General features: G+C 45.0%; 3 protein-coding genes across 9 annotated transcripts in view; 2 read left to right on the top strand and 1 right to left on the bottom strand.

Moving 5' to 3' along the window:
* Nucleotides 1–23,140, bottom strand: part of LOC116432686 (uncharacterized) — a 240,693-nt gene that overhangs the window by 158,062 nt on the left and 59,491 nt on the right. For 3 of the 5 annotated variants that reach the window (XM_076368333.1, XM_076368342.1, XM_076368339.1), the window contains exons 4-11: nt 17,660–18,606; nt 16,204–17,093; nt 14,481–14,844; nt 13,941–14,137; nt 10,770–11,159; nt 9,721–9,923; nt 9,293–9,430; nt 6,166–9,219 (exon numbers count right to left, since the gene is read on the bottom strand). In XM_076368333.1, the coding sequence (XP_076224448.1) occupies nt 9,355–9,430; nt 9,721–9,923; nt 10,770–11,159; nt 13,941–14,137; nt 14,481–14,844; nt 16,204–17,093; nt 17,660–18,606 (3,067 nt within the window). In that variant the 3' untranslated portion in view covers nt 6,166–9,219; nt 9,293–9,354. Of the gene's footprint in view, nt 1–4,880; nt 9,220–9,292; nt 9,431–9,720; nt 9,924–10,769; nt 11,160–13,940; nt 14,138–14,480; nt 14,845–16,203; nt 17,094–17,659; nt 18,607–23,140 lie in introns of those variants that run through there. The other 2 variants (XM_076368328.1, XM_076368329.1) reach the window with 1 other exon arrangement.
* On the top strand, nt 215–5,770 carry Naglu (N-acetyl-alpha-glucosaminidase). Its single transcript, XM_031989885.2, has 14 exons — nt 215–374; nt 558–721; nt 942–1,120; nt 1,204–1,422; nt 1,922–2,149; nt 2,229–2,292; nt 2,364–2,509; nt 2,591–2,675; nt 2,755–2,904; nt 3,099–3,241; nt 3,521–3,680; nt 3,747–3,937; nt 4,265–4,650; nt 4,720–5,770. The coding sequence occupies exons 1-14, from the start codon at nt 299–301 to the stop codon at nt 4,866–4,868; spliced, it is 2,340 nt and encodes a 779-aa protein (XP_031845745.1). The 5' UTR covers nt 215–298; the 3' UTR covers nt 4,869–5,770.
* Nucleotides 6,361–23,140, top strand: part of ImpE3 (Ecdysone-inducible gene E3) — a 90,365-nt gene continuing 73,585 nt past the window's right edge. Inside the window, exon 1 of one of the 3 annotated variants that reach the window (XM_031989892.2) lies at nt 6,361–6,425. The gene's annotated coding sequence lies outside the window, so the exon portion shown is untranslated. Of the gene's footprint in view, nt 6,426–12,610; nt 12,887–23,140 lie in introns of those variants that run through there. The other 2 variants (XM_031989890.2, XM_031989891.2) reach the window with 2 other exon arrangements.

The raw sequence follows: 23,140 nt of genomic DNA, 5'->3' as shown, positions 1-23,140 counted from the left end.
TACTTCATACTGGATCGAACTTATGATCGATCCAAACCTGATTCGAAATTACACATCTCATCAGAAATTTCGTACATTCGTCTTAACCGAGATTTCGGTATTTGATGAACTCTTACTTTACTTTTGAATTTTTAAACGCAACTGTATCGCTGCGAGCCGACTCAATGGCTAACGTCGGAAGCTGCACGAGATAAGAAAAAATGTGAGCCGCAGAAGGGAGCTGGCGTTCGCAGCTCTACAGATAACCGTGGCTAGGAACAGTCAGTTTGAAACAGTGATCGTGTGACTGTCGCTTAGAATGTCAGCGATGCAATTGTTACTCGTAATTTTCGGGCTAGCGGCGGTGTACGGTGAAAGAAATGTGAGGCAAGATGGTGAGTGGAACTCCGACTTCACGAATTCGATCTATAGTCCGGAATATTTTTAATAACTTCTAACATTCAACGAGAAAGTATTCCTAAAACAGTAAATTTAACAAGTCTCGTTATCGTTGAAATGAAATTTGAGGCGGATAGATCAGTTTCCGCGTTAAAAGCAACAATTCAAAAATTCTGTAGCTTTCCAACATACACTGGGTCACTTGGGACCCCGGACCTCGCCAGCAGTGCAGGCCGACGCTGCTAAAGGTGTTGCTGAGAGGTTGCTGGGTGCAGATGTAGCCGAATTATTCATACTTAACGTGGATCGGACCATTGGTCCTATCGGCAAAGATACATTTATGGTAATTTTTATACGAACAGTTCATCAATCATTCGCGTGAATATATCACAACTGTCATCTAGACTCGTTCTACGCGTCATTTAATAGCTTACTGACTAGATATGCGAAACACCGCGAAACTGTATCCAAGAAAAAATGTCCTTGATAAAGTTTGCAGAAGCAATAAATCGCTTATTTCGAGAAACATAATTGCACAGATGCTAACCAACTGTTTTGATCAGATAACAAAAAATTCTCTCGGAAAAATCGAAATCACCGGCACTTCCGGTGTGGCCGCCACCTGGGGCTTGCACTATTACCTGAAGACCTATTGCAATGCTCATTTATCATGGGAAGGTAATCAGCTAGAGCTACCGAACACGTTGCCAGACGTTCAAGTGACCGTTGTATCGAACGACAGGTGATCAACGATTTCTCAATTATTATTCGCTGTAGATTCTTTACGTAGCAATTAATCTGCACGGTATTGAAATGTCCTAACAGGTTTAGGTATTATCAGAACGTCTGCACTTTCGGCTATAGCTCTGCCTGGTGGCAGTGGGAGCAATGGGAAAGGAACATCGACTGGATGGCGCTTAATGGGATCAATTTAGCACTTGCATTCAATGGGCAAGAAGCTATCTGGGAACGAGTGTATCTTGAACTTAATTTAACCGTGGCCGAGGTTAACGATCACTTTGGGGGTCCAGCTTTCTTGCCTTGGTAGATTATTTTTCCTTTCCCTTCTTCGCTGACTTCGAGGTCCATATACTTTCATTAATTTCAAATTCTTCACCTTCGCTCGTCTCAAGGTCCACGAAGATATTATTAAATATCGTATTTCGAAAATACGAATTACCGTTTTTAACACATTGCGCGCCGGCCACGCGACAATGCGAGATTTTCAGACTATCGTTGAATTGCTAGTCCTACATTAATGTAACGTTTTAGATATGTATAACACAAATCCGAAGTAAAATTACAAAATAGAATTCCTTATTCTCTTTCGTAAGTCACAAACTTCGGTTTGATCGATATTTAAAAGTATCAATATAATCACCAATGCTCGCGTTTCTAGTAGCTGAAATTCAGCCGGCGTACGTGATAATTCACAATCGATACCTCTATCGGTACTAACTACGAAGTCAGCCTTCGTGATTTCCAACTGTCTCTTCTCGTTGACCTCTTTGAGGTCTAATGCGGTTTACCGTCGACTGTCCAGGGCTAGAATGGGCAATATCCGTGGTTTCGGGGGTGGGCTCAGCCACAACTGGCATGCAGCAACCATCCGCCTGCAGCACCGCATTCTCCAAAGGATGAGAGACCTGGGGATTATTCCTGTTCTCCCAGCTTTCGCTGGACACGTGCCAAGGGCCTTCAAAAGGCTGTTCCCTCAGGCGAACATGACGAAGCTGGGCGTTTGGAATCATTTCGCGGATAAATACTGTTGGTAAATAACGCGTGGACTTCTATGGAAGTAATATTTCGTCGCTTCTACAGCTACATTCAAGGATCTGCCCTGATTTCAGTCCTTATCTCCTGGACCCAACTGATCCATTGTTCCGGACGGTCGGCGAGAAGTTTCTCGAGGCGGTAATCGAAGTTTCTTTTGCTAATCGAGACGTTTCTCCGGCATTTTGCAATTCGATGTTATTGTTCGATAGTACATCAAGGAGTTTGGAACCGACCACGTCTACAATTGCGACACGTTCAACGAGAATGAGCCGCACACTAGTGAGCTGAGGTACCTGCGAAACATTGGGCGCTCGGTTTTCAACGCTATGAGCAACGTTGATCCGAAAGCGATATGGTATCGGCCTTAGAGATACGTGTTTGATAATAAATAGCTAGTAGTGTTGTTTGTAGGACTACAGTGAAATTGTTGTTCAAGGCTGATGCAAGGCTGGTTGTTCGTCCACGAGAGTACATACTGGACTCCAGCGAGGGTACAAGCTTTCCTGATGTCTGTGCCAATTGTAAATACGCGGGAAAAAATAAATAATGTCATAGAAAAATTTGTTATCATGATGTTAACTATATATTCGCACCTTTCAGGGTAAAATGATCGTGCTGGATCTCCAGTCTGAACAGTTTCCCCAGTACAAGAGACTGAACTCGTATCACGGTCAACCTTTCATTTGGTGCATGCTGCACAACTTCGGCGGGACACTCGGTATGTTTGGATCCGCGAACATTATTAACCGTGTGAGTAACACCAAGGAACTTCTATTAATTGTAACCTATCGAAGAAATATATTTACTGAAGCAACTTGGACATTACGGGCGAAGTTAATGGACCAATAGCGTCTTCTCTAGCAGTATAGGCGAGATCTGCTCATCTGAGATCTGAATTTTCCAAGTCGGAAGTCGTATTCCATTATTCTTTATTTCTATCTTAGCGGATATTTGAAGCCAGAAACATGCCAGGCAGCACGATGATTGGCACAGGCCTGACTCCGGAAGGGATAAATCAAAACTACGTGATCTACGATCTAATGAACGAAATGGCCTATCGGGAGCAGCCTGTCGACTTGCAGCGATGGTAAGGTTCGAATGAGACATGTCCAGTGAACTTAGTTTTTCACTTTGAGGTTCACGTCGCCGTTAATTCATTCAATTACAGCCTAACATGACGCTCTATTTATTTATTCAAGAATATTTGGGAGTAATCGAAATGTTACCTTTAAATGGTACAATTGTAATACTATGAATAAATATAGAAAAAATTGTTAAAACAAGTAGAGGTTGCAATAAAATAGAAGGGTTAGTCTACAGAAACAAGAGTCAATCAAACAGAAGAATAGGTATTTCGTTACTTTAGGTTCGAGAACTATTCCATTCGGAGGTATGGCGCGAGGAACGAGTACACAATTGCTGCATGGAGGAGTTTAGGGGAAACGGTCTACAATTTCGATGGTCAGAGGAAAATGAGGGGACGTTACGTGATCTCTCGTCGACCAAGCTTGAATCTCGCGCCATGGGTACGTTCTTTTAGAAGGATCGATACGGATCGATAGTTTTATAATTGATTTACTATTCTTTGACAGTCCTGGTACGATCCCGAAGAATTCCTTAACACGTGGGCTATCTTCCTAAAAGGGAGACACGGTAGAGGGAACAGCACTCTCTATAGGCACGACGTGGTTGACATGACTCGTCAAGCTCTTCAGCTGAAGGCTGACCATTTGTACTTGGATCTGATGGACTCTTTCAAAAGGAGCAACTTCTCCTCTTTCAGGTCAGAATGAAATCGTTAACACTTTGACTGCCACGTCACCCGAATTCTGATAACATTATTTTTTACGGAAACGTGGACATTAATTTTTTTTCATCACGTATCGAACGAACCGAATTTTGTTGGATATATGAGATATAAGAAAGATAGTGGAGCAATTATTAACAAGAATCTCGATTTCTTAGTCTCTGGTTAATGGAGAACACTGTTTCAAGTACATGGGAGTTTTGATGGGTGTTTACGTGGCAGTCAAAGTGTTAAAGACTAAGTGCTCAGAGTAGATGGGAGATCGGACAATTATCTTATTTGGTTTTAATGTGCCGCGTTCAGAGAGGCTGCCATATTCATGCTAGAACTCTTCGATGATCTGGAGTCTATACTGGCCAGTGGGAAGGACTTCTTACTAGGCACGTGGCTTCGAGACGCTAAAGATCTAGCGACCGACGCTGTAGAGGCGCAAGTGTACGAGTACAACGCTAGAAATCAGATCACTTTGTGGGGACCGAGGGGAGAAATCAGGGATTACGCGAATAAGCAATGGTCCGGAGTCGTCGCGGATTACTTCAAGCCTCGCTGGATGATTTTTCTGGATGAAATGGATGCTGTGCTAACCAAAGACGCGAAGTTGAACGTAACGAGCATCAACGAAAAGATATTCGAGGAGGTCGAGAAGCCTTTTACATTTTCTCGGAAGCTTTATCCAACGGAAGCGAAAGGTAAAGTAGAAGTGGCAAGGTTTAGGGGATGGTTGATCGAACATTGTGTGAATAGATGGATTTTCGTAGGCGACTGTATCGAGTTGGCGATGAAAGTCTTGTCGAAGCTTAGCAAAGTCGGGATCGCCAGGAAAAATAGGGGATCCATACGGAAAGGCGTAAGAGGCCAGGGAAGAATGAAGTTAAGAAACTCGAGGGCTTATTGGATGGATCATTAAATACACTGAATGTAAACTTTGTAAAGATCGTTAATATTGATAAAAGGACGTTCTACCGTCGGATAGAATTACAGAATGAAACGGCAAAGATAGATTCGAAGATCTTAATCGAGTGCTAGAGAAAAATCGTAGACCTATAGAGACGGTAAAAAGGAATTGTTGTTAACGAGTCGAGTGCTAGCTAGATACAGGTACATCGGGTACAGTAAAGTATCTAGACGCAAGAGAGCCGTAAAAGTACTTCCGCTTGTCGCTGACATCGTTCCCGCTGATTAAATGACGTCTTGGCAGTAAACGATTAACAGAACCCTTCGGCCAACTGACTGCCTTCCGCTGTGTAAATTAATAAACGGAAAATCCATCGGTGAGATTGATTGATTGTCGAGGAAAATCAACGTTCGGCCTGAAAAATCTACGACTTTTCGTCGCTAATCCAGTCAACGTTCTCTCACGACTTGTATCTTGACGATTATTTATAAATTACACCCTCAATTGGCTGAGTTCGACGCACGGTCTACTATAATTAGTAAAAGAACTATTAACCCTTTGCCCTCGAGAGGTGATTCTCGGTCACCATTTTGTTTCATACAGTAAAACTACAAAATTTGATAGTTAATTTAAAATTTTAATGTTATACTGCGTACAATGCATCAATAATAAATGAAATATTGAAATAAAATAGCATTGTTCCACAAAATATCTTTGCTTCATCAGAAAATGTGAAAATATTTTTGGAAAACGTCCGAGTGCAAAGAGTTAATCCATATTTTTGGATCAAATATTTCGGATGAATTTGATCTTGACAATGATAGTGTAACAATAATTTTGTAATATCAATTACGTCGTAACTGTAATCGTTGTTGGTAACGTTTTTAAATAAAAGTTTGTTTATACTCATGGGATTCATGAAGTTATATATCGCGCCATCTTATCGGCCATGTTATTAACTGATTAATAACCTACTATCGCGCCTTGATGGCGTTGTCAAACATTCGAAGCGGTCTTTTAAGAAGTTACATCCCAACAAAGGAATTAAACAAAAAGAACATTAAACAGGTATCAATTGTCTTCGCATTCCTTCAATCCAATACAATCAAATTAAAGAATATTAATTACATTATAATACCGTCTTGGAATCTTCGTGAAACTTTTTGCAAACTTTGGCAAGCTTTTAATTCCTGCTTTGTTATTTTATAACTTCGTGAATCTTTCGGAATATACATTTCACAGTATGTAGCATTTTAGCCAATTATAAGAATGAATTAATTTCTTTGAAACTGAAAGTTTTTCGACATACCTCGAGACGTCTGGACGCCCAGCCTCAACACGTCTTTTCCCACCGCGATAGCCTTAGTTTACTGTTTTTGAGTAACGAGCCTTAAAAGCGCGAAGGGGCGCCGCCAAGTGTCACGAAATGGTACTAAACGGTCACGAGTTTCGGAATTTCGCCGCAGATGTCGCCACGCAATCGACTCTTAATAATATTCATATTCAACGGTAAAATGTGGCTGCAACTGGAAAGTGCAAGACGCTCGCAGTTTGGAATGAAGAAAAGAGGTACGTGACATTTTTTTGTACCTTCTATATGTACCAAAAGATAAGTCTCCAATTCGTTTATCGATTGAATGAATTCCTTTAGAGATTTAAGAGATTTCTTTTCATCTAATAGTACTTCGAATGGGAGGCTACTACTTCGCGCCATTTTCCGAGTGCCAATTGAGGGTTAATTCTAATTACAATAAGTATTTTACAATTCCAACTTGTTAGAATAGATTAAGAAACATAGTGTGCATCTAATATGAGATACTATGAGATAGTACAAGGTACAAAATATCTTGTGCATTTTGTAAGAATATAACATGTGTGTAACACCTATTATTATAAGAGAACATTGCATACAGACATGGATAGAAGTGCTGCACTTCCAACATAACAGTCTTGTATCCATGATTCTGCAAGAAAGATTCCATCAGACGTGTAATACCATTCCTTGAGACGGCGATAATGAACGATGGTAGTTTCTAGTTCGAACTAATGCTCCAGATTGTTCAAGATGGAGACACATTTGAAAAATGAAACTAGACACGCGTCTCGAGACCAGCTTGATATGAATTTCATTGGTAATCTCAGTTAACGCGTTCCGTGCTGCGTGGGGCGTATACGACCCACGCTGAATTTTCTGTTCAGACCGAAAATGAATTCTCATTGAAAAACGAAGAACTTTTTAAAAATTTATTGTAGAGTCAAAGATAGGTATTTTAATACTATGTATACTGCGGTTATTTAATCTTAATCGATTGTAAAAACGTGGGTCGTATACGCCCCGTACGGCCCGAAGGGAAAGTCTTAAAAAAATGGTCCGGCACGGAACGTGTTAATGGTGTTACACGCCATCGGAATCACCGTAGACGTAAGATTCTAGTCTTGAGAACAATACACGTACCCGTAATAAGTCGACGAAGTAGACCTACCGATGCAAAGGACGTCGTCCATTTTGGTAGCAATACGAACGCTCGCTCTGACGATGAGTATCGCTCGAAAGATTTTCTTAGAATACAACCAGCAATGTTCCCACTTTGCCAATAATCGAGCATCGGTGGTCGTTATGCCTATAGCGTCTCTAAGAGTATCGAAACGGCTATAGTAAACCACTGGTAACGTTAATAAGATCGAAAATCGGTTGGCCCGTATTGGCTGGAATACGGATCTTAGACTTCTCCCGCGGGGAATCCTTGCGAAATAGTTCGTGAGGTCGGGACGAGATATGATCTTCGATTAGCATCCGGTAGTAAAGTCGAGAAGCTATCGATTTGCATTGAAATACGCTGTTTTTTTTTTGTTTCTTGTGGTCCCCCGGATATATCTGTTAACCCTTCGCACTCGAAAGTTTTTCAATGGAAATATTCAACGCTTTTCGACGAGATAGGTGATATTGTTTGTAACTGATTTAACGATAATTCATAGATAAATTAAGCGACGAAGGTGGTTTATTTCAATACTTCACGTAACAATGCGAAGTTCAATTTGAAATATTAAATGTTCAACTTTATAGTTTTGTTGTATCGAATCGAGTGACTGAGAGTCACCTCTCGAGTGCAAAGGGTTAAGGTCCAACGAAATCAAGAATCTGACTTTGGTTGCGGTGACTTGGTCGCGTGCTTACAAAATAGGACTTAGGACTATAAATCGGACTATAAAATAGGAATTAATTATTTACAGTTGTCGCGTGATCCCCGCGATCACGTGATCCCGTTGTACCGAGTCTAGGGAAGACGATCGAGTCGAGGTTCGCGGCGAAACTTTGTTTCTTTCTCGTCGGAGATGGTCAGGAAGATAGGGGACGTCTTCGGTATTCGCGGAACGTTCTCCCTGGATCCGGCACGGACGTTCGAGAATGTAAAATATTCGGTTGAAAACAAGCTTAAACAGTCAATCGAACGTACAAAAGATTCTCGCCGAATGTAAAGGTTACGGGGAGGTGCTCGATCACGATCACAGAACGCGTCAACAAAACATCGAAATCATTTATGTTCCTGTGTAGCGCTAACACGAATCTATAATACAAACGATGTCGTTGTCTCGTTGGCTGCTCTTCCAAGCCTCTTACAAAATACAGCTAAACGTGCATACAAAATACGGCTAAGTTTGTCCATCTACTTACGATCGCCTAGCTAAAGTTAGTAAGTAAAACGCCAAATGGCCTTGCGGTTTGCGGTTAATTCCTCCGAGCCGTTATCGTTTCCGTTCCGTCGCGCGCTCAGGCTGTTCCTTCTTCGAATATTTTCCGCTTAAAGAGGACGAACGATTCGTCGAGCCTGAGGACCGTGAAATCGATGGTACACCTTGGTTTCGTTCGATGGTTGTTCGGAAGGAAAAAGTGTATCGAATCGTAAGTTCAGGTTTTGATTATCGTGTGCCGAAAGACGATCGTGCGAGACTAGAGCCATTCCTGCCGTGTTTCGCACTTTACGCCCTGTTGAACCGTGAACGCCGCATGCTCGATGGCTCGGAAGAATTAACCGAAACGAAAATATCTTCTTCGCTCCCAGGACTTACGACTTACGAATACTTCGGTCTGACTTTGTTTTCACTTCGGGCCGCAGTCTACATTAAATGTTTCCCTCGTCTATATTTAGGTGGGAGCGGAACGCTCAACATCAAGCTTGTTCCCTTCCCCGTTGCTCGTCCGAATTATCCGTAAAGTAGTCGCATTCCGGTTTCAGGAACCGCGTAAGTACGTTCTTCAAGTGTTTAAGGCGAATTCGCAACGAGCGCTGTGCATTTTGCCGTCGGGGATCTGTCGTGACCGATTTGGACGAGATTCTGTCTTTGATTATTCGCGTGTACGCATCTGGAAAATTGTTAACGATCCTTTGAGACCTGTTCGAACGAGATTTCGATTATTAGACCTTCAATCCCCATACCCTGACTGTTCGTGGAATCAACGGCGATTTCCTCGGATGCTGTATCGGGATTGTGGATAATATCACCGCCTCTCTGTCTCGGTTTCTTGACTGGACGCTTCCGTGACCGGCGGCAGGGCGCTATCTATGGACATTTGTCTGAAAATTTAGAATTCACGTGAGAAGTGGTAAAACAACACGTCCTCTACAATTGCGAACAACTCGGTAAATATTCGTATAACAGTAGCTCTGAGATTTCTGCAAATACCGAACAACGATTCCTATGTAGCTGTCTGCTAGCGACTTTAGCTACCAGAACGTATTGGAACCTGTCCAGGAAACGAGTAACACAGTTCTACGTCTAAAGAACTGACGCTTATCCTCGAAGAACCTAGTTTCTGGAAAACTGTGGTCCTCGGAAACGGAATAGCCACTCAATGATCGCCTACCTGCCGTTTGTCTGCCAGTCATACGAGTCCGGAGCAGAGTTGCTTCTTCCGGTTCGCTGGAATCGTTCCGACTTCACGTTCCTGACCGATTTCCCAGGCACCTGAGTCTCCACGGACCTCGGCGTCGAGGGCAACTCCAAACTATCGACACCGACAGCGTCGGCGCCCGCTGCCTTCCCACTCTTCTTCGGCAAGAACGGATTCTAAAAATGAGAAAGGCAGCATATGAGCGGGTGGAGATGGAAGAAGAAGGACGCGGGAAATGAATCATCATCGCAGTGTTCATAAAGCCGTCGAAACACCCTTGAACTCGAGCGATATCGATTGCCTACGCATCAAATAATGAGAGCGTAGCCGTGGCGCCGCGCGGCCAGAAGATAGCTTTCCAGAGACGGTGTCTGCGAGCTGCGTATCTCCAGCGAAGATATAGAGCCTTAGTCTCCCGTCGCTTGTCGGATCAAATGTCGGTCGTAATTGGAATTCAGTGGTCGATATTGTCGTCGCGATCAAACAGGGCGAACTGTATTCAATGTCATCCTCGTGGAGGATTCGTTGCAGTTACAAAGAGTCTTGAAAGAGTTGACGGGTTATGAAAGATTAGGAGCAGGGATGAGACCTAGCTAAGAAAGGCTGACTGTTCCTAAACTAGCACTGCTGTTTGCCTGCCGGATCAACGGAAGATAAACTTATGTTAGCGAAACGTAAATAACCAAATTCTCAAAGCAAACTTCCATGACGCGGGTTAAGCTAGGAACAGCAGCGCGACAAAAGTTTCAGCCAATTTCCCGAAGGCGCCACGGTATCCATTAACCACAGTTCGACGCCAGAAAAGTTGCGCCAGGAATGTTCAATGAACGAGCAGAAACTAATCCGCGATTCATCGGATACCGATAATTGCTATGCGCGGGTTGCGTGGTAAGTTCTAACGAAAACCATAGGAACCCCGGCTGGGATGAGAAGCTCAAACCCAGGACGATTGTCGACGCTGTCCGCGGAGGCGTAGGCCGATTGGAGCCGAGCGGTTTGGGTGCAAAGATCAACTTAATTACTTGGAAACTGTGCTGCTTCAGCATGGTCTTGATGAGGATCAGCGTATCCAGCTTCGGTATCCTGGTGACCACACGTTCCACCTCCTCGTCCGTGACGGTGACCGGAAGTCGGCAATTGTCGGCCTCGCTTGGCAGTGGTTCCGCACCGTGATTGGTCAGCCAGGCGTGCTCCTTGATCCCTGGCAACGAGATCCTGTCGGCCGCGTTCTTGGCCAGCATCCTGGAGATCAGATCGCAGAGATCCTGCGAGAGCAACGGCTCCTCCGGGAACTTTAACGGCTCGGTGCGAACCGCCGCTTGGACGCCAATTATGCTACCGGAACCGTACCAAGGCACCTTGCCGGTTACCAACGAGTAGAGCGTCACTCCCATCGACCACACATCGCACAGCTGAAACATTTAAGTCCCAAAGGAATTAAGACTGGAATCATTACGGTCTAGCCAACGAATAGCTGTGATCGAAGACACCTGGCGATCAATTAAGTGGGACAAGATCGAACTCGCGTTGTTTGTCTGGTCACCACGCGTTAACTATAGCATTAAGTATAGAGTATGGTTGAACATGAATCTGTATAGACCTAAATATAGGCTACAGTTAAATTTCGATCATCAACGAAGCGAGGCAAGTGAAAACACGACTGAGGGTAATGATCATGCCGGCCAACGCCATTTTGTCGGTCCCGTCGGTACAGCATTAATTTACCTTATCGATAGGGTCTGTAAGTTTAAACAAACATCATTAACGTTCACTGGCCAGGAATTGAACCCAGGGAGTCGATAAGGTCGCGCGATAAGTCTAGACTATAATCTGCGAGAGACACACGAGACAAACGAGAATAACGTTAGTCCGCGGTAAATTATACGGTTCTTGAGCCCGGCGGGGGCGTAATAACGTGTTGCTGGTGTTAATTCCATTGTACCGCTCTCGAGCTGTGGAAAGATATTCGCGTTACAGCCCCGCTCTTTTCATTGGAAAAACAGTGTTTCTTCTATGGAACGCGGCTACCCTGAATAACTACGAAGACAAACACGATCGCCTATCGTTCTTCTAACAGTATCATTTCTGGGACAGAAGTGAAACTTCGCGTTTCATGCTTCACGACTATTTCCGACAGTTGTAAACGCATGCAAATTTCATCGAGTTTAGTTAAAACCCGCACTCTCGAACGGTCAGAGTAATCGCTGTGTATTCACCGAGGGAAATAGGAAAGCGACTAAATATTCAAGGGAATTCCTTTTCCTCCACTGTGCTCGTTTGATTAATGGATCGTCCTCGCATCAGGAAAATCGTATCAACCGACACAGAGTCGCGCGACGAAGATAAACTTCCGCCGCGGCCGCTACATTTTAACGAGCGGGGAAGACCGGCCGCCGCTGTAACCTAATTTCTTGAGTGGCAACTTTCCGTACTTCAAGTTCACCTGCATATTTTACGATACCGTAAAGAAATCGATGTCGCGTTCCCGAGGTGTGCAACTCGTTTCATAAGTTTCCCCGTTGAGCCGCGCGTACGTGCGCGAGGACGTTAAACGCGCCCTGAAACTTTTCAATGGAAAGCCCCCCCGCACGTCCGATCGGCCGTGAGAGTATCGATAGCGCAATTGTCGATAAAATTGCAGCGCCGGAAAACAGCGACCGAACCGCCGCCGTTCGTTTACGTGTCTTCGAATGATTACAAACAGATCACTTATCCAATTACCATCAGCGAAACGAGACCGCGGGAGGGAAAAGAAACTCTGCATGACTAACGATCGAGCAGCGCAGCAAAAACGAGACGAGAATGCGCAAATTGCAGAGAGGCGAACAGCGAAATCGAGAAAAATCAAGCGAGAGCAACGGTGTGCGGTGTAATTATCGCCGTTTACAACGGAATTGCAGCGATTATGTGATTCAGCGGCACGCGTGTTTCCTTGAAACTTTTCCGTCGCGGTTAGGCCAATTCCAGCGCGCTCCGTCGAGATTTCGCTGGTTTGTCTTGTTGAATTACCAGCGAGACAATGGGAGTGAACCTTTAACCCGTGATACCACCGAGTTTCGAGTGAACACTGTGCAACGAACCGTTCGGAATAAGCCTGGCCGTTCAAGGACGCGGATAGAACAGATTGTCAATGAACACGGTAATCAGACGTAGGTAAACCGCTTCCCCCGAAATTGAAAATCGATGAACCGCCCGTGTAATTTGAATTAACCGTGCAATAAGTAAGTTCCCATTACCGTTCGTCTTCATGTTCGCCGTGTCGTCGTTGGTTCTAGTTAGATGTTACGATTGGAAAGGTTTCAACGAAAATTCACTGCTTCGCGGATCTTTAGCACCGGTTAAACTGAATTAATAATTTTCGGCGACGAATGGCGTGGAAGTTTCATTAGTTTCGGGTAACGTTGATGTGAAACAGTTGAAAATAATAGGCTACCGAAATGTAACAGTTTGCCGGACACAATTATCATTAATATTTCTACGCGCGACGCTACAGTCGGGGCCGACCGACAGCCGCGTAACTGCGGCACGCATCCACTGTAAGCCCCCGATTAATTATCGATAATGAATGTACTAACTGGAAGTTAATTTATCTATAAATAATTCATCTCCATTCGTATCTGCGTATTGCGTTAATTTGTTCCTCGCTGGATTGTTTTCGTATTCGCGTTGACGAAACGTTCTGTCAATAGTAATATTGTTCGCGATAGTATACAATATTCAAACTATAAAATACACACTCGAATTAAATGATAGGGAAGAGAAACTCTGAATGCTTCAATCGATGTGATTGTGCAAAGTTCAGTATAGAAAAACGTTTAACTCTTTGCAGACGTATGTCGACACTTTGCCGAGATCAAACATCCATGTTTGGAATACTACGTTGCAAACGAATGATTAAACTACTCGAACAACACGCAATCAGTACGCAGTTTCTTTAATCTATATTATTTAAGCATTCGATGTGTAATTTAACAGAATCTACCGAAGGTTTATACTTTAAAGAATCTTCGTCCGCGAAGGGTTAGTAGAGTTCAATAAGATTCTTACTTTCATTAGAGTAGAATAGAACTTCTGAACAAATGTAGTTTCTTTTGAATTCGTACTTGTAAATGCACAATCTCTCGAATATTTCCTCGATTCCGCGGGCAAGGAATCGATTGAACGATTGCCGGTGCATGGCGGAAGGTACTCACAGTTCCGGAGTAATGGGCGCCAGGTGTGGTTGTTTCGGGTGCGGCGAACGCCGGTGTGCCAGCTGGTCCAGTTAATAATTCTCCGGATGCCCTCAATTCCGCGCTGACACCCAGATCAGCGATCTTAATGCGGCCGTCGCTGTCCACCAGCAGATTGCTGGGTTTTATGTCGCGGTGCACTATCCGCTGGTAATGAACTGAAAGGCCGAACGCCCAGGAGCAACCGTTAATTAACACCTGGTACCAATGTACCTGGTATCAAATTTACGCGCGGCGATGCAAAATTGCCAAGGGGTTAAATAGAACACGAAATGATGTCAACAGACAACTAGAGAAAATGAAATGACACTAAACTTGATGCAGTAATAGGGTTCGCAATGATCTTCAACAGTATCTAACGAGCTTCTTGCCTTTGCAACTCATAACACTATCGACCTTCGATTTTCCTACAAATCAGTGCACGAGAATGTTCCTTCTCGCAGTGAACTAAGTAGCTTCGATTCGAAAGGATCGATTAACAATTAAGTTCGAGTTACTTACGATACTCCACGCCCATCACGACATCGCGGAAGTTCTTCCTAGCGGTTTCCTCGTCGAGCGGTTTCTCCGCGGGAATCTGTAGTATCTCTCCCTTTTGGACCAGCTCGAAAACGAGGTAGAGATTGTCTTCGTCCGGGTCGTCGAGCACCTCGACCAGTTTCACGACGTTCGGGTGATCCAATTTTTTCAGCAACGCGATTTCCCTGTAGACCTTCGCCAGGGGGTCAGCCGCGCCCTTCCTGCCCGGCGCCATTCTGCCGAAGATGCCCGCCTTCTTCATCAGCTTCTTCTTGCTCAGGATCTTCATCGCGTAGTGGGTCTCGTCCTCCTCGTTGTAAGCGAGCTTCACGATCCCGTACGAGCCCTGTCGGCAACGCGAAATTGCAATGGCCCGATCACGTTTCGACTACGCTGCGCTCTTGCGAATTAACTATTCCCGAGGTGTATCGGTTTGGAGACGTGTTTCACATCGGAACTACCGGAACGACTGGCTTCGGATTACTTATTTCACGATTACTCGGATTACAGAGTTCGCAATCAATATCATTTGCAACAAGTTACAAATGTCCTATAACCTTGTACGATGTAACAAGTAGAACGTTTTAGATGTATGGTAGTTCTAGTATTAATTTCAGTTGCTCTGTTGAATATTTTACTGCGAGAGTAAAAGAACTGACGACCGACTGTGCAGTTTGAAATTATCGTTCTGTGGAAATTTCGAATACCTGTAATTACACTCGTGAAATTCATTTAAACGCTTCGAAATGAGTTCGAACAGAATTCAGGAAACGCGAGGTGCTTATAGACGCTATTGTGCTTCTCGAGCACCCTTATCAGCCGGTCGTTGAAGTTTCGCTGAACTTTTTAATCGTCCGACACACGAAGAAACGCAACGCTCGCGACTGTTCCGTTTCCTCTGATCGAATTCGCGAATCGCGCACGGAGCTCCGAGCTCGTTCCCCGAGGACAAACGGCGCCGCGGAAGTGACTTCGCGAACCGTGCATCGATGTTTTATAAAATAAATAAATTTCACGTTCCCGTTGGCCGGTCCAGGTGGCAGCGGCGATTTAATCTCCACTTGGATTGCAGTTGGAAAGGACGCGATCAGAGGAGATTGAATCGTCGACGCGGAACTTGAAAGCTCGAAACGGCGTTCTTTGCTTGGAAAGAAGGAAAAGCGGGAAGAGAGGAGCGCGGGCTCTTCAGAGGCTGGCTCAAACAGTTTCCGGAATTCTGCTCACGGAGGAACTTGCGAAACTTCGTTTCGTGTGTCGATCTACCCGTTTCTTGAACCACCTGGCTAATTGAAGCAAGCTACCCGGGGAACGTAAAACTAATGCCGAGGAAGGTTAGGTCTAATAAGACCCTGCGAAGAGGATCCTCGAGTTCATTAGTTACAAAATTACCGAGTTGTTTCATAAGCAGTCCCTGATAGTGACACGAATTTTAATGAAACATTAATGCAGTTCTAAAGAACGATTCGCGATAGAACTACCAGATGAGTCAAGGTAACCTACGAAATAATCGAAAAAGCAGTTTCACTGCTATCTAAACTGAAATACGAGCCAGTTGATAGTTTATAAAGAAACTTAAAATAATCAGTTCAAGTTCTCGGTGGTTCTATCGTTAGAAATGAAAGAATTCAAATGCATCTCTCGAATCCAAGAAGAGGACTCGGACTCTTGAGTCTCCAACTCAAGTCCAAACATCGCGAAAACTCACCTGGCCAATATTGTCCAGTAACTTGTACTGGTTCAACTGCAGAGCACCCTCCCTATTGTCGATGGACACCCTCCTGCTCTCCCTGAGCGGTCTCCTCCTGTTCCTAGGCGAGCCTTGGGGACTCCCATACGGCGAATAAGGACAATAAGGATAGATAGGCCTGATGCTGACATTGGAGCTATCGCCAAGGAATTTCTGACTCGCTCCCGTATCAGTGGATAAATAGCCTTTCTTCACGAGAGTGTCGTCGGTGATCTCAGCAAACAATCTGGTGTTCATGTCATTGGAGACACTAGTGCTCAGAGAAAGAGTACTGCCCCCGGTCACGTCATCTTTCGATTCAGCAGTCATCATTATAGACTGGGACACATCGTCGCGCTTGGATATCTGCAGCGACGTCCTTCTGTCTGCCAGGTACATCTCCCGGTCGGTCCTGTCTTCGGACTGGGTGGACAGCAGCTGGTAGACTTTGACAGTCCTGGGGAGGACCTTCGACTGGTCGTTCTGGAATTGGCCAGTTCCATTGTCCGCGTTGTACGGTAGCGCCAGCCTGTCGATCAAGTCCTCCTCGGTCTTGACGACGTCCTCCGCCGATGGGTTAATCGGTTCGATGTTGATCCTCAACTTCGATCGGTCCCAAGTCTCCTCAGCTTCTGCTCCAGTGCTCCGGCCGGTGGAGTCAGGGTTCAACGGGATGAGCTGGCAGAACGATCGGTTCGAGGGCGTCAAACATGTCGAGGAGTGGTCGATCGTCGAGGTGACGGTGACGGTCGCGAACGGATCTTGGTATTTCGGAGCGACACAAGCCTTCTTCGTCCCCTCGAGGGCTTCGGTGTCCGATTTCGGCGAGACGCTGCGGCCCACCGGAACTCGCCGCGCTGACGGCTCGTCTGGAACAGGAAGCGATCCCTTGGAATCCTTCGCGGACCTTTCTAAGTGAAGATGTTTACGCCGCCTTGGAGTTCAAGGGTCTGGCAACGCACGCTACGGCCATTAATCAGCTCGAAACAGACGGACTACCCATTATCTCTCCATTAGCCGACTTCGTTGGGCTAACTAACTTCCAGTACCCTAATTTTCCACCACTCTGACTGCCTAGTTGAGCTCAGGCAGACAGCTCGAGCAGTTGTAGTCGGTTCGTTGCTGTATCTAATCGTCGGCTTGCGAGCAAATGTCAAGAGCTTGTTTAACACTGGGTCTATGGACACTTGTTGTACAGATTGTTTCATCGTTTCCAAACTGATGTTCGTTCATTAGATCTCAGAAATTAGAAGTTTAGAAATAGAGGATTAGATTAGAGTGGACATTTGCCAAATAACGTTTATAAAGTTTAGTACGCGGCAAATCGAAGCGTTCCTAAACTTAGTGTTAAAGAGCTCAATCATTATCTAAGAGACCGTCGAAAACGATGGACGCATCGATTCAAGCATCAGTTATATCGAAAGCTACTACTCACCAACGCTGACGCGGTTCACGAGGTCGCACAAGCTATCCAAAGTCTCGAGCGTGGCGGAAACTTCGTCCCTCATCAGCTCCTTCGCTTCCTCGATGTCAGGCATGTCTAGTCCTGCGTTGGACAGCTTCCGGTGCACATCCGTGGTCGGCATCCTGACAGTGTCCGCTTCCTCCGTCAGGCTATCCTCAGCCCTGCTGACGATCACTCTGGAGTTCGGGCGCTTCGGCCCGGTAGACGACCTGCGTCTTTCCTTCAGGAACGAAGACAAGTCCTGCGGGACGTCCGCCGTGGACGAGCTCCGCCTGTCCTCGTCGAAAGTGCCCAGGTTGCTGGCGTAACCGCTACTTTCCCGCCTGGGTCTGATGATCTTGGGTCCCCTGGCCTTCAGGATCTCCCGAAGAGTAGGCAGTCCCTCTGTCTCCTCGAGGAACAGCGCGCTGTCCTTCCTGACTTCGAGGATCTCTCGGTCGGAGAGGTCCTCGGGACTGGACGGAGACCTGGGCGACTCTTCGCCGTACTTCGTCCTGAGTTTAAAGGACTCTTCGCGGGGTAGCTTGATGGTCACCTTACTGTCCAAGTCGCTGGACCTCTGCGAGAATTTGTTTCTCAACTTCGGGGTGTCCGGCGATTGTTTCAGCACCGTTTCCTGCTTGATTAGCAGAGACTCTTGCCGCGAGGACAGGGGATCGTGGACTCCGATCCGGAAGCTCAACGGTCCTCCCGTTTTCTCCGGCGAGTATTGGAAACCAGTCTCCGCGACCGGCGATCTTCGACATTCGAATTTACGGATGGAAGAGAAGTGCTCCGCGGCGGAGCCCGAGTCTAATGGAAAAACGATGTTCCTCGACGCGTCCAGCGATATGTCCAGCGACGGGTCCCTCGTGTCTTGGGGAACCGCTAGCGACTTCGTGACCGAGCCCGGCGATTCTTCGTCCACCGCGTTGTGCCTGGAACAGATAGGATTACTGTGTAGGGATTTATCGATTTCGCAGAGAACATCGTTTAGCGGATGATGCGCTGATTGGACAAGATTATTCTGGCTCTGTCGCGAACCCTTTCGCTTGAAACGTGAATGTCTTTGGTGATTGTACGAGTGACGGTTCGTTGAGAACTTCTTGGAACATTTGTTTATTAGGTTTCTTTAGTAGCCGCGAGATGAACGCCCAAGAATTGAATGATCTCCAAGGCGATGTTATCAAACAAGTGTATCTCAATACTGACGCAAAGATATTTTTTCAACAAACGAAAGCTTCATCCGCGGCGAATGTTTACCACGCTCCTCGGTTATATAGAGCGGAAAAGATGCGAGATGAATAATTCATCTTCGGCGCGCGTGGATCTCTCAGCTGGAATCTTCGTTGTTTCGTATCGGACGCGACCGCCGCGTTAGACACTGTTCCGACGCATCCAGAAGCTATAATCCAATGACATCCCTTTAACCTTTCAACCAGTAACCTCCGTAGAGTAAGCAATTTATGCGCGTGCCTCCGGATGCTTCTGTTCTTAAAAAATACTAACAATTTTTCCGAGGTATATAGGATTTCGATGAAAGACTTTCGATTGTATCGCGAAGCGATAAACGATCACCCGAGCCGGTTATTCCGCAGACGAGCGTTTTCACGTAAATAATTCGGGGACGAGGCGTGTCGGGCGGGGAATTGAATTTCCGTGAAAAACAAATCCATCGTCGTTTTCGGTGGCACGCGAAATCCTCGATAGCGGACGGAACAACGATCCAATCTGCGCTGGACGTATGAACGGTGCTTCGCGAGCGACCTCGGCGCGTTTCTGCGTCACGGAAATCATCGATGCGTCCCCGAGGATTGTATTGTTTCGCAAATTTCACGCACCCACATCCCATCAACGGGCTGATTGATGGATTCCCCCATTTAAATGGGATATTTAACGTGAACGATTTTCGAGGAATCCACCCTTGAAACCGTTCGCGAGTATCTAAATCATTAAACCGGATAATCCGTAATCTACCATACGTAACACGAACGTATTCTTCTATTTATTTCTTCGCGCTTCTAACGGATGTGTTTACATACCACGAAGATGAGTCATTATTCCTAATAGACGACGTATCATCACGCACTCGTGTCGCACGCAGATTCATCGAATACGAGAAATACGTTTACGTTAATAGAGTCCAGCGCTGTTGTTACTTCATTATTATCGCAAGCGATCCATCATTCAGTCAATTCAATCTATCCATTGTTGCCGATTGTTCTAAAATAATGCACGAAAGAGGGGATTTGCGTAAAGAGTCCACGGTGTAATTAATATCATAATTATCTTTCGATCGCGAACGCCCGCGCGGCTGCGGTCAACGCTGAATATTCACGGTTCGCTTCGGCTGCTTTTGAAAACAGGTTTCCAAAGACCGTCGTTCAATGGAAAATTATTGAAATTAATATTCCTCTCGTAGAGTTTCAACATAACAATACAATAATAGCGGAAATTCGATTGTTTAGCCCTGAACGATCGTATGCCGCCGTAATGGCGACTTCGAGCTTCGGTGTCTAAAATCAAAACCTCGAAATCAATCACTTAATCGTTCTAATATTATTTAAAGGATAATATTTAAAAAATTCAATATCCGTCAAATCGACGGGTTCCGTGAATCTAGCGTTGAAAAGATAACAAAGTATTCTTAAAATGAAACTAAAGTATTAATCTCTCCATCGTTATATTATTTCGAACAAAAAGTATTCGAGAAAACAATGCTGTCGTTCCAGCTAACAACTAAACGTATCAGGCTGTTAAAAAGCTCTTGTCCGTTAGAGGGGTCGAAGCGCAATAAACGCTCGACCGCGTAACGAGCCCGTAATATTCTGGATTCGGGCAATAAAGGTGATACGGCGTCATTTTATTCACGTTTAGGATCCAGACCGGCTGTCGGGGATATGGCCGACGAGTTTCGCGTGCGATCCGAACGGAAGTTTCAGCCTCCGGGGAGCCGGAGCTCATTAAATCCTCGCGCGAGCCGCGGCGGAGCGGAGCGGGACGTGGGGAGCCGCGAGCGTATGTCTCCTGGAGGAGCGGTGATTTGCAATTGAGATCGCCGTCGGTTAGAATGACGAAAATATGAAATTTAAATGACGCTCGCGCCCGTCTAAACTCAAGCCGCGCGCGTAGACACGACGTACACGCGAAAATATTTCCTCTTCGCCGGCCGAATCAGCGCGATTGCGTCGGAACACGCGTGCGACAGGTTTAGTGAACCCGGTCTTGACGCCGGCCATCGATCTTATCACTGGAACTACCGAGTAATTAGAGGGACTTATTTCTAATCTTGTATAAAGATCAAAGCAACACGTTTCTCGAGATTTGAAGTTGGAAGATGATGTATTACTTGGACAAGCGTGTTCATAATTTAAATGCTTGCAGAATGAGAACAAAATGGCTCAATTTGGCGTGTCCAGTGGATGTATTGTTAACCTCGTTGACCTCAACGTAGTAAAAAATTAACGTATTCGTGTCATAAAACGTGGTATTTCTCTGAATTGTTAAACTGATATTTACGTATGCTTCTCTTTTAATGAGTGTTTCCAGAAGCAGCGGGATCGATGAAAATTGTATTCTTGGAATTAAGAAGTTTGTTGAGTTCTAAGAAGCGTGATAAGGTTTCACTTTTTATTCATTGAATCCATTAGTAAAGAGATTGATACTTTTCGCTACTGCTCGTTACCCGAAATTCGTCCGTCAAATTGAGAATTCGAAGGAAATTCCGCGGATCGGTTACAAGCGAAACGAATATTCCAATGGTTCTGATTAAACTCTTTTAAATAAACTTTGAATAGAATTCGAAATGTTGACGGAGAACTTTTTCGAGCGCGGAAAGAGGGAATTCCGGGGCTCATATAAATCGTCGGACGGGAAGCAGCGCAAACACGCGGCCGCCATCTTGTCGCATATTTGCATATTCACGTAGAAAGTGTTTGTAGTTTAAACACAGTCGAATTTCTGCTTTTACGAGGACGAATATTAAAACTCGTGGCGCCAGGCTCTTTTTTTTGTCATGATAAAATCCGGATTCCTACGTTTTTCTTCGCTACGGACGATATTGTTCGAGGCTCCGGCGGAGCGATCTTCGCTGCACGCCGGAGAGGTTAGGTTTTTATGGTAGCCCGGAGAGTGAACCTCGACCTTTATCCGCTCATTGTTGTACATTTCGTTGTTTGTTCGCTTAGTTGCTTTTCGTATAAAGTCTACGCTAACGGTAATAGTAATAATAATAACAAACGCTGTTTACGCTCCCGCGGTAATCCTCGCCGCATCTTAAGGGGCGACTAAAAGGCAAAACCGACAAAATAGGAGCTCGGAGACCGCAAGTGATTTACAGAGTATTCGGACTGTAACTACAAAAGCTGGAAAATATGGTCAGCTTATATCTGCGACAGCGACCGTGAATAAGGCAGAATACGCGGTTGTCAAGCCGTACATACGAAGATAAAGATACAAGTCGGTCGATAAGGACATACGAAAAACGGGCAATAAAGACTACGGAACGTCTTGGCTTTCGCTCGAGTCTTGAGAAAGGAATTTTTCAATGAATTTTCAATGAATCCTCAGGAATGACCAGTATACTTTATAATGGACCGTTATGTATAATCGAAATGTCAGGAATATAAGCTCCCGGGAAACAATGATGAATCGTTGTTACGATATTAAGCAGAAAGAGGAGGATACGGAGGGAGTTAATGATAATATGCTGAAACTGTAACTCCGTGTTTAGAGTTCCGCTGTCTCGCGGAAATGCCTGTTCTTCTGTTGGGAACTGTCTTACGCAACATTAACGCGCACACCCGAATAAGTTAGCGGCAGCAATTTATCGCCCGCCGCCCTGAGACCATTGTTCCACTTTGCTGCCCCTGCTGTTCCCGGATCGTGAACAATTTCCACCGAATTATCAATAACCGATCCTATCTCGCTCCCAGGAAAACTCGCTGCGGTTTACTATCCCATTTCGTGCACCGAATCCGGTGCACTCCCGTATAATGGGTGTCCAATAACCAGAGGCGCAATAGCTTCATACCGAAAGGGAACTTCGAAGTTTAGGGCATAAAATTTTCAAATATTCGCTATCTTATTTAACGATTCTCACTTTGAAATTCATATTTTAATTTCTTTAACTTGCCTAACTACTGCTTACTGTTTCTACTCATTGTCAACATACATCAAATGAATCATCGACACTAATTCTCGAAACTACTTTTATTTGTATACTTTTTGAAATTCCTCCATAGAAACTCCAAGACATCTATTGAAACTTCAATTGATTTACAGTTTAGTTTTCCTATTGATAAATCAACATTATTATTCATTTCTCAAGGAAACGTCTGCTATCAGTATGGTAATTTGATTGTGAAACACCGAAGGCTAATAAAAATTCAAATCCTCGCAGTTTCACAGATTTATCCAACTTCCTCGTAAATATCAAGCTGTAACACCACGAACTTCGTACCACAGTTTTCG

This window comes from Nomia melanderi, chromosome 1 (assembly GCF_051020985.1).
Source record: "Nomia melanderi isolate GNS246 chromosome 1, iyNomMela1, whole genome shotgun sequence".
NCBI lineage: Eukaryota > Metazoa > Arthropoda > Insecta > Hymenoptera > Halictidae > Nomia > Nomia melanderi.
Note: the sequence above shows the minus strand (reverse complement) of the source record. Positions and strands in the feature narration are given on the sequence as shown.